Source organism: Pistacia vera, unplaced genomic scaffold, assembly GCF_008641045.1.
Source record: "Pistacia vera cultivar Batoury unplaced genomic scaffold, PisVer_v2 Contig248, whole genome shotgun sequence".
NCBI classification, from domain to species: Eukaryota; Viridiplantae; Streptophyta; class Magnoliopsida; order Sapindales; family Anacardiaceae; genus Pistacia; species Pistacia vera.
Genome location: NW_022196055.1, coordinates 351,940 through 363,114, shown reverse-complemented (window position 1 = coordinate 363,114; position 11,175 = coordinate 351,940). Strand labels below are relative to the sequence as shown.

The following is an 11,175-nucleotide window of genomic DNA, read 5'->3' as shown; positions in this document are numbered from 1 at the left end:
TGAGAAGTCAAAATTTAGTCAATTTTTGCATGCACAATTGGAGTGATGTAATTCCTTGGTTTTGGCATGGATTTTTAATACGGTTTTAAATGACATATTCAATAATATTGTTCATTCAAGTAATGTACATCAAGTGTGGTAGGATCTATAGGAATAGTTTAACAAGGTAAATGACACAGGAGTCTTTGAAATTCACAGAGAGATTGTGAATTTGGTGCAAGAAGCCAACTCGATTATGGTATATTACAACAAAATAAGACTCTGTGGGATGAATTGAGTTCATTGGTAAGTTTGCCGACACTAGACAGTGATTCAGCCGAGACTTATTTGGCTCATTTAAATCAACTGAAGCTGTTTTAGTTTTTATTTGGACTCAATGACTCTTATGCTTTAGTACGAATTAGATTTTATTAATGGTTCCTCTACCCTTGGTGAAGCGGCATGTTCTATAGTTAGTCAAGATGAAAGTCAGAATGTTTGATACATCCCACTTATGTTCCTACTCATGAGTAGCCTGCGGATTCGTTTACCAAAGCTGTTTCTAGTCCACTTCATCATTTATTGTCCAAGTTGTGTGTGATTGACATTCATCACCTACCAACTTTAGGGAGGCCAGGTGGGTTGGGGGTGGGTCTTGGGTCTTGGATTATTAAGGTTGTATAAGATTTCTTACTTGAATAGTTGGATAGTTTTGTAATTTGTTAAAGCAAGTTGTTAGTTTAGTTAGATGTAGTTAATAGAACTATGGTTAAGTAAACCATGGTTAACAGAGTCAATAGAAAAAGTGTAAGATTCTTTGTGCTTAGTGAGTTGAATGCAAAATAAAGAAACTTTACTTTTCTTCAATTCTTTTCTTTGAGCAAATCGAATACATAGGTTTTGGCATCGCCATACATGTACAATGACAAACATAATACGAAACGTTGATGGCGTACCAAGTCGATTATTAGGATATCTCAAACTAGACCATTTGTATCTACTTCAACAAAAGAAACACATAGTTGTAGTGTTGTTTTACATGGGAAGTGGCTCCTGAAATTTTCGTTACAGCAAAATATTGGCATCGGTTTTTTCCTGTTGTGAAGTACGATTGAGAGATCTGCATGTTGAAATCCATTGTATTAGTTTCAAGTTTGAAGCATGTTTATGGCTAAAGTTTTTTATGGTGAAGAAAGAAATCATATGGCATTGTTGATATAGTGATACCTTGTTGGAAATAACATTGCAAGTTTCAATTGGAATTGTTTTTGGAACTTGTTGAAGTTAGTTTGCTATAGTGGTCCAACATGCATGCATGTAACATTTTGGTGTATTGTAGTTGAATGGCTTAAGTGTAATTAAGTCAGTATTATGGTGTGTTTTGTGTATAAAGTATTAGTTGTTAAGATTTAAATTTAAATTTGTAAATGTCTGCTATAGTTGTTGAAAACAATAGATAGTTGTTAAGTTGATGTATATAGTGATCAAGTTGAATGAAAAACTAAGATTTTTTGCATACATGTTTTGAGTTCTCTTTTATCTTTCTTTTGCATTCTCTAGCTAAGAACCATCAAATGGTATCAAAGCCACTTACAAAAATCTAAAACCTATTGCAACCAATCATCAATTACAACTCAAGAACACCCTCTAGTTTCAGCAAAAAGACCAGTCTGCTTCTACTCATTTTTCCTCTCTGCGATAGACACAAAAACAGAGACATGGCAACCCAATCTGCTTTGATGGCACCATTGGTGTTCAATGGGGAACACTACCACATATGGATTGTTAAAATGAAGGCCTTCCTCCGGGGTCAGGGACTGTGGCAGTACGTGGAAGAAAACAAGTAGCCACCTCCATTAGGACATAATCCCACTCTAAATCAAGTGAGATTGCATGAGGAAGAAATAGCTAAAGCACCGAGAGTTCTCTCTCACATTCATGCAATAGTGACTGACCTTGTATTCACAAGGATCATGGTATGTGAGACTCCAAAGGAAGCATGGAACAAGCTAAGAGAAGAGTACATGAGCAGCACCACAACAAGGAACATGCAGGTGCTTAATCTAAGGAGAGAATTTGAGATACAAGGGATGTAGGAATTAGAAAAAGTCAAGGATTATGTTGACAGATTAATGAGTGTTATCAACAAAATAAGCTGATGGGAGTGGAGTTGACAGATAGAAGAGTGGTGGAAAAGGTTTTGGTGAGCTTGTTAGAGAGATTTGAGTCCGAAATTTATTCCCTTGAGGACTCTAAAGACATGACTTAGATCACTTTGAATGAGCTTGTTCATGATCTCCAAGCTCAAGAGCAAAGAAGACTTTTGAGGCAAGAACACATAAGTAAGGGAGTAATGGTAGCAAACCAAAAAGGCAAGCCTGCACAAGGACAAAATAAGAGGTATGATGGGGATAAAAAAGGGAAAGAAAAGAGTAGCAATCAGTGGGAGAAGTCAGGTGGAGTGAAGGAGTATCCAACTTGCACTCATTGTAAAAAGAAGGGACATTCGGAGAGGAGGTGCTGGTTCAGACCGAGGATACAATGCAGAAGTTGCAAACAATTTGGGCACATAGAAAAGGTTTGTAAGAGCAAAGGAAGCCAGCCAACACAGCAATCTCGGGTTGGAGAAGACCAACAACAATGTCAAGAGGCTGAACAACTTTTTGTGGCCACCTGTTACATGACACAAACCAGTAATGAAGCTCGGCTAATTGACAGTGGCTGCACCAACCATATGGCTGCAGACCTGCAAAGTTTCATCAACTTGGACAACTCATATTATTCCAAAGTTAAAATAGGAAATGGTGATTTCATGGAGGTCAAAAGCATAGGAGATGTTGCTGTCCAAACCTTGTCGGGTATCAAAATCATTTCTCATGTATTGTATGTGCCTAAGATTAGCCAAAACTTATTAAGTGTTGGGCAAATGTTAGAGAAGGGTTATTCTCTACATTTCCAAAATCAAGCTTGCACCATATTAGATCCTGAAGGGACTGAATTAATGTGTGTAAAAATGTTAAGAAAAAGCTTCCCGGTTGAGCGGAAAAATTCCACCAACTTAGCTTTATCATCTAGGCTGGAAGAGTCTGAAATCTGGCACAAAAGACTTGGCCACTTCTACTACAATGGCTTCAAAGAGTTAAAGAATAAGAATATGGTTTAGGACTTACCTGAGATTGAAGAGAAAAGTACCCTCTACAGTGCTTGCCAACTTGGTAAGCTAAGCAAGCCACCATTTCCCTCAGATCAGGCCTGGAGAGCAACAACAAAACTCCAGCTGATCCATACTGATGTTTGTGGCCTTATGCAGACTGAATCAATGAGTGGGAGCAGGTCCTTTGTGCTCTTCATATATGACTTCACAAGGATGACATGAGTATATTTTTTGAAGCAGAAAACTGAGATACCTACTGTATTCATAAATTTCAAACTACTGGTGGAGAATAAAGCTGGAACAAAGATCAAATCCATAAGAAGTGATAATGGAACTGAATATACATAAAGAGAATTCAGTTCAATTTGTCAAGAGGCTGGAATTAGGCACTGATTTACTACTCCTTAGACCCAACAGCAGAATGGGGTCAGTGAAAGAAGAAATAAAACCATCATGGAGACGGTTAGGTGTATGATGGTAGAGAAGCAGCTCCCTAAGAGGTTTTGGGCCGAGGTTGTCAATACATGAGTCTATCACCTGAACAAACTGCCAACTAAGCCAATTGAGGGGCAAACTCCAACTGAGGCTTATAATGGAATTAAACTAGCAATGAGCTACTTGAAAGTGTTTGGGAGTGTGTGTTATGTTATGGTTCCAGTAGGGAAGAGAACAAAGCTTGATGATAAAGCTAAGATTGGTATATTCATTGGCTATAGCAGTCAATCAAAAGGGTACAAAGTATAAATCCCTAAGTCAAAGAGAATTGTGATAATAAGGGATGTAAAGGTGGATGAAAATACAGCGTGGAATTGGGAGAATAAGAAGATTGATGTTGACTACAAAGTGCAACAGCCAACCAGAAACTTATTTGAAGAAGCTGAAACTGAAAAGGATGAAGAACCACCAGTTAGAAGGACCAGAACCTTGGTTGCTATATATGCAAGGTGTAATGTGGTAGTGCTTGAACCAAGAAATTATGCTGAAGCTACTGAATCAAAAGCTTGGAGGAATGCAATGTAGGAGAAGATATCTATGATTGAGAAAAACAATACCTAGAAGCTTGTTGACAGACTTGAAAACAGAAAAATAATTTAGGTAAAGTGGATTTACAAGCTGAAGGTTAATCCTGATGGTACAGTCCATAAACACAAGGCGGCTAAAGGCTTTGCACAGCAGCAAGGGATGGATTACTCTAACACATTTGCTCCGGTGGCTAGACATGACATATTAGATTGATCCTTGCTATGGCAACCCAATTTGGTTGGAAAATCTTGCAACTAGATGTTAAGTCAGCATTTCTAAATGCTTGCTTGAGTGAGGAAATTTTTGTAGAACAACCTAGAGGTTATCAAGTGAAGGGTGAAGAAGGCAAAGTGTATTTGCTAGAGAAGGCTTTGTATGGCCTAAAGCAAGCACCTAGAGCCTGGTACAGCCACATAAATGATCACCTAAGTAGTATAAGATATGTTAGAAGTCCTAATGAACATACTCTTTATGTCGAGGAAGCTAAAGGTGACTTGATTGTGGTATCATTGTATGTGGATGATCTGTTGATTATAGGGAGCAATCCAGACCAGTTGAGTCAGTTTAAAAAGTCCATGCAATCTGAATTTGAGATGACAAATTTGGGGGAGATGGCATACTTTCTCGTTATGGAGATTGTTCAGTTTAGAAATGAAATCTTTGTGTGCCAAGAAAGGTATGCAAATGAGGTGCTTATAAAGTTTGGCATGGAAAATTCCAAACCTACAGACACTCCACTGGTTTCCAATTTGAACTTGAGTAAGAATGATGGTGAGAAAAGAGTGGACGAGGGACTATTTAGAAGTCTGGTTGGATGTTTGCTGTATTTAACAGCCACAAGACTAGACCTTATGTTTGCAGCGAGTTATCTCTCCAGGTTCATGAGTTGTCCAAGTGAATTGCATTATAGGGCAGCCAAGAGGGTGTTAAGATATGTGAAAGGGACCTCCAGTCTTGGCATTTGGTTCAGGAGGGCTGAAAATCTGGTGTTGTTGGGCTATACTAACAGTGATTGGGGAGGATCACTTGATGACATGAAAAGCACATCAGGTTATGTATTTTATATCAATTCTGGTGCAATTAGCTAGCTGTCAAAGAAGCAAGATACTGTGGCACAGTCCACAATAAAGGTAGAATATATTTCTACTGCAGTAGCCATAAACCAAGCTGTTTGGCTTAGGAAAGTGTTGGCAGATTTGAAGCAGAATTAGGGAAGTCCAACTCCAATTTTGTGTGACAACCAGTTAGCTGTTGCCATGGCCAAAAATCCAGTTCTTCACAACAGGACCAAGCACATTAAGATAAAGTTTCATGCTGTAAGGGAGGCTGAAAACAATGGAGAAGTTACTTTAATTCACCGCCGGGGTGAGGACCAAACTGCAGACATTATGACCAAAGCATTGCCTAAAGCCAAGTTTGAGGAATTTAGACTCAAACTTGGTGTTTCCAGCAAAGGTATCAAGGAGGAGTGTTGATGCAGCGATACCTTGCTGGAAATGCATTAACATTGCAAGTTTCAGTTTGAATTATTTTTTGGAACCCGTTGAAGTTAGTTTGCTGCAGTGGTCCAACGTGCATGGCTGTAACATTTTGGTGTATTGTAGTTGAATGGCTTAAGTGTAATTAAGTTAGTACTATGGTGTGTTTTATGTATGAAGTATTAGTTGTTAAGATTTAAATTTAAATTTGTAAATGTCTGCAACTAAGACTTTTTGCATACATGTTTTGAGTTCTCTTTTATCTTTCTTTTGCATTCTCTGGCTGAGAACCATCAGATATTTTTAGTGATTGTTTCTTAGTAACTAAGTTTGGATCAAAATACATTATTGAAGAAATTATATGGCATTTTACCATAAGGCTAAAACAATGCCCAATCCCTAGAGAGAGAGAGAAAAAAAAATGAATGAATTGAAAAGCATGAAGTTTAGAATTGAAAAGCATGAAGTTTAGAATCACAATATATTTCCTCAATGTTGCTACTGTAACATAAATCTCACTGGAATAATGCTACAACTACCAACGGTAGTACACCGAATTTATGCACCGAATGACGTGACAAAATCCTGACCGTTGATTAATATTAAATTAAAATTAATCAACGGTCAGGATTTTGTCACGTCATTCGGTGTACTACCATCAGTGGCTGTATTATTTTCCATCTCACTGTCTTATTATTTGTAACATTTGAAAAAAAGAACTACAAATTGTGACAAAATTATGTAAATAACTTTTACCTATTGTATGAAGCACACATATATAAATTAATTATACAGAAAAAAAAAAAAAAAAAAAATTTGAGTTGACATTACGAAGACGTTATAGCATCAATCTGACTGGGATCAAGCACAACTCCATGAACTGGCCTTCTTTGCCCTAAGAAACTTCTTTGGGAAGTTGATACTGACAGAGCTAGTGACTGCACATTAGGAGGTACAGGAGTTTCGGTAGAGTGACCAGAAATGCAGAGGGCACCATAATCATCTTGCTGCCAGTATACTTCAACCATTATGCCTCTAGGATTCTCTGCAGTTTCTGTTCCTGGGATCCCCACAAACCTTGCTCCCGGAGGTATCTGCATTATCATTTAAGAAAATGAAAAGGATATGCATCAAATAATCACTGGAATCTTTTCTACACTCCATTGCATTATGATATTCAAAAATTTCAATATGAAAAGAATAGCACATACCTCAACTGAGGCCCCTGATGACAAGTTTAGAGTGACCAACCTCCCCTCAGCTGCAGCATTGTCTAGTTCTGCTTGTTTCGCGATATTTAAGAAAACTTCCTCCAGTGTTGAAAGACCTAATTGAATATCGGCTATACCAAATTCTCTTTCTCTACCTTGCAGCTCCTTAAAAAAATTCTGCTCAAGTTTATAAAATGAGAGGAAAAGAGAAAAAAAAAAAAAAAAATTAAGATTTTAATTTCAGAACATCCCTTAATTGTTATGCGTCGATAAACTCCATTGCAAGAAGCATTAAGCTGGACAAGATAAGTGGTTTCATAATTTCTTATTTCTCTTCTCAAAGAGAGTTTATTATAGTAACCATATTGTTTCAAGAACTGTATTTCTAGGCTATGATGCAAATCCAAAATTGGCATCGGAACCAAAGTTGCAACAATGAAAGGAGGACAATTCTATGTAAAGGAAATGATTCAAACTGTGAGAAATGCTTACCGTCAAAAGCTCCTCTCTATCATGAGGGATGATATATGTCAGGAATGCTTTGTTCTCCTCTTTCGGTACTACATCTAGATGCTGTCAATATATTGCCCAAGTCAGATGCCAAATCTTTCAGTGTTAAAGAAAACTATAAATCTTTTTATTTCTTCTGCTTACATTTTTGAAGAACTGCTTCACTGCATCATGATGAGGTGTTGCAACTGTTTCTGGCCTGTTAGAAGGACTTTGTTCACTTTTGCTTTCAGTGAAACTGACATTAGCAACAAAACCAGTACCAAACCGCGATTTTAATCTGATTGAGGTTCCAATACAGCGGAGCCTACCCTTTGCCATGATTCCTATGCGGTCACTTAGAATATCAGCTTCTTCCATCGAGTGTGTTGTCAGGATAATGGCACGACCTTTCTTTGCATCTTGTATTATGTCCCACACATGCCTCCTTGTTATTGGATCCATTCCAGAAGTCTGCAGATCAAAATAATTGAAAATTAAGAAAGCCCTCCACATAAATAGATGCATTACTCATGATGAAAAGTTATTCTAATCTGCTTACCGGCTCATCCAGAATGACTAACTTCGGATCACCAACAAGAGCTATTGCAACACTCAGGCGACGCTTCATTCCTCCACTGTAACTCCCAGCTCTTACTTTGGCTGCCTTAGTGAGCCTCACTTCTGCTAATGAATTCTCAGTAACCTATATTTGAGTTGAAACATTTGTCTTGATAAAAATGAGAGAGCAAAGAGTCATTTATACATAAATGAGCTCATCAAGCAGGGGCATCATTAGTTGATACTATGAACATCTTCAAGGGTAAATGTAGATAGACAGTTACTTAGGGATCTCAAGGCACGTTTGGAGTCTTCATTAATAATGACCAGAAAAGTAGCTTGCAGGTTTGCAAAGCACATACCGATTTGATTGAATCAGAAGGTAGGCCTTTGATACTGGCAAAGAGTTGGAGATGCTCTTCACCAGATAATGCATTCCAAAGAATATCAAACTTTGAAGACAGAAAGTTCAAACGAAGGTTAGTTTCACATTGATTTTGAAAGTCACAAATAGTGAAAATCATGCCCAATTGTTGTTGAAAACAAGCATGTTACTGAGAAAGACAGAGAATCACCTGGGGACAAACTCCTATTATTTTCCGAATCTTTGACATACCAACAGAGTTTCCAATGGAATTCCCATAAATTAGTGCTGATAATAAACCAGATTTTATTGTTAACTTCCACTTGAAGTCATAGTAAAAGTAATTGTACAGTTCATTGACAAAAACACAACATACAAACAAGATTTTTACCATCTCCGCCAGTCGCTGGTGTTATGCCAGTCAAACAGCTGATTGTTGTAGTTTTTCCAGCACCATTGGGTCCAAGAAGACAAAATAATTGATCCTTTGCAATGTTTACACATAAACCCTGATGGATAATTAGAAAATAAGCAATGGTTTTTATTTCATGGAAGTCACCAATAACATAAATTTGTACCCCCAGTGGCATCTTTCACATTATAGTGACATTTGATAACTCATGACCTAAGAAATAGGAAATTTGATTGTGATAACATCTAAAAATAACAAAATACTGTCATCAGGAAAAAAAAAAAAGGTATCCTTCCATCCACCTAAAGGATTCCATTGATTCAGCAGGACCCTTACTGGCCAACAACCAAATGAATCAAATTGTTCTGTAGGAATACTGCTTACAACCAATTCCACCAAAACAATTAATGAAATATAAATTTGAAGGAAGTTTATGTAAGAACAAAACCAAGTGCATTAACAAATATTGTGATTATATTAGGAAGAATCTGCTCCACGGAAGCAATATAGCGGTATGTCCAACTACAATAAATGTCTTTCTTCTACCTTCTCAAGCTAAGATTATCACTTAAAAGGTCATTCTTACCTTAACAGCATGGTAAGGTGGAGTCTTCTTGCTTTTACAGCAACCTATCTTCCTCGTCCCAGGATATGTCTTTACAAGGCCACGTATTTGAACTGCCACATTCGTCTCAACACCTTCCCTACTTAGCTGTTTAACAATGTTTTCCTCTTCAAGAACATCTTCGTCATCTGGAGTAGTATGTTCCAGTGGAGGGACTGAACCAATACAACTACAAATGCCACCCTCTTTGAAGGGAAAACAAAAACAATTTCATAATATTAGCCAACTTTATGACCTAAATATAAATAGCACAAGCCAACAAGAACTGATAAGCATAGATTGAATTCTAAACTTGGTTACCTGCAGGCTTGCTTCCACCTTTCCCTGTCCAATACCAGGGGTTTAAAAAGTAAAACATTGGTTTCCTCACACCAGCTGAATTTGCAATTATATTATCGAAGTAGATAGCCAATAAAAACCATGCAAAAAATGTTGCCAAAAGCCACATGTAGATATCATTCTGTCAAGAACATGAAAAGCCACAACTATTGAGATGTAATGTCAGTTAATCAGCTTTTTAAGTGAGGAGATAAAATAAATATAGGATAAAAGTTTGAAAAGATTAACGGAGTAGCAATCAAAGAAGAGATGATTTCTTTGCAGATGTAGAGTGAACTATCATGAATTTTAGGATTTTGAGCTTCAAAATCTTTACATACAATTGTCATCACACACTCTGTATTATTTGGGGCACACTCTACCCGTCTACTCCAACTTATCCCAATATCTCCAGGTGAGGAAGTTGCATCAGCAAGCAGATTTAGGCCTTCGGCAAGAAGATTAGGTGGGAACAATGACCATGTGGTTCTATATGAATTAGAAAATTTTTCAGAGTAGGGGAAACCGGAAATTGTAACCACCTGTAATGACAAATGAAGACCTGTAAGCACAACGGACATATAAACTACAATTCAAGAAATCAAGCAGGGGATCCTTGCCTGAGTCAAAGAGCCAACTATATATAGGGAGAAACCCACTGTTGTGGACGACGACGACTTGCTAATCAATGATGAAAACATGAAGGCGTAGCCAGTCTAGCATCAACGGTCGAAAGAATAGATCAAAATTTAAAATGTTAAGGATATGTCTTCTCAGTTTGTAAGGATTGTTCAGAAATGTGCTTACCATATTGAGTTCAAAAAGGAAGAACATAAAGAACAAGACTGCAAAACTATTGTTCAAGAAAAAATCAAATTGGAACATCATTCCAAAAAGAACTATGAAGAGTGATGAAAAAAACGTAATAATTCCCTCCCATGATAGCCATGATAACCAGTAGGCAGAGTCATAAAGACCCATCATAGTCATTGCCTGTTGNTGATATCTCCAATGATGGAATCGGTTACCGACTTTCGTTGCTTAAAAGTGTAGTTTAAAATTTAAATTAAACTATTTTCGCAAGCCACTTAATTAAATATGTAATTTCTTCATTCGTTGCTTGATTACCGGGCTATCACTCATCATTTTACCTAAATTCATGGCTTAATTTTTTCTTCAAACTTATTTTAATAAACAATAATCATTATTTAATTTTAATTTCTTATAAAAATTTCATATTGGAGGTAGAAGAAATGATAAAAGAGAGAGAGAATCAAATCAATCATGGAGATGTGGGCCTGATGAAAATAAGTAAAAGGTTGATGGGCCCCAATTTATCACATGGCGGCCCATATTGTGTGGGGAGTGTTTCACATTAATTTGTAAGTAATCCAAGTGAAGACAAAAAAGATGAAAGAATTACCTAGCTTTGATTCCAACCGACACTATAAATAAGATAAATATTTAAAAGAATTATTATTAGCCCCCACCAAATTATCCATAAACTAGAAACCACTGCAACCGGACAATGATGAAAGGCAGTTTAGACAACAACCCTTTA

General features: G+C 37.1%; 1 protein-coding gene across 1 annotated transcript; it reads right to left on the bottom strand.

Moving 5' to 3' along the window:
• Positions 1-6,461: 6,461 nt before the first annotated feature.
• On the bottom strand, positions 6,462-10,775 carry LOC116132046 (ABC transporter A family member 2-like). The gene is made up of 14 exons (XM_031417722.1): positions 10,743-10,775; positions 10,422-10,607; positions 10,235-10,330; positions 9,956-10,156; positions 9,597-9,756; positions 9,258-9,481; positions 8,651-8,768; positions 8,471-8,547; positions 8,258-8,347; positions 7,897-8,040; positions 7,500-7,808; positions 7,338-7,418; positions 6,846-7,022; positions 6,462-6,728 (listed from the first exon to the last, which is right to left on the bottom strand). The coding sequence occupies exons 1-14, from the start codon at positions 10,773-10,775 to the stop codon at positions 6,462-6,464; spliced, it is 2,163 nt and encodes a 720-aa protein (XP_031273582.1).
• Between the last annotated feature and the right edge of the window lie 400 nt (positions 10,776-11,175).

Bases quoted from the DNA above. Each gene is read 5' to 3' on its own strand.
- LOC116132046 (XM_031417722.1), bottom strand. From the start codon at position 10,775: ATGAATTTAGGTAAAATGATGAGTGATAGCCCG. The intron at 8,548-8,650 runs GTAAAAATCTTG...GTTTATTATCAG, and splicing joins ACCAGCGACTGGCGGAGATG to CACTAATTTATGGGAATTCC. The intron at 7,023-7,337 runs GTAAGCATTTCT...AAACTTGAGCAG, and splicing joins ATAGAGAGGAGCTTTTGACG to AATTTTTTTAAGGAGCTGCA.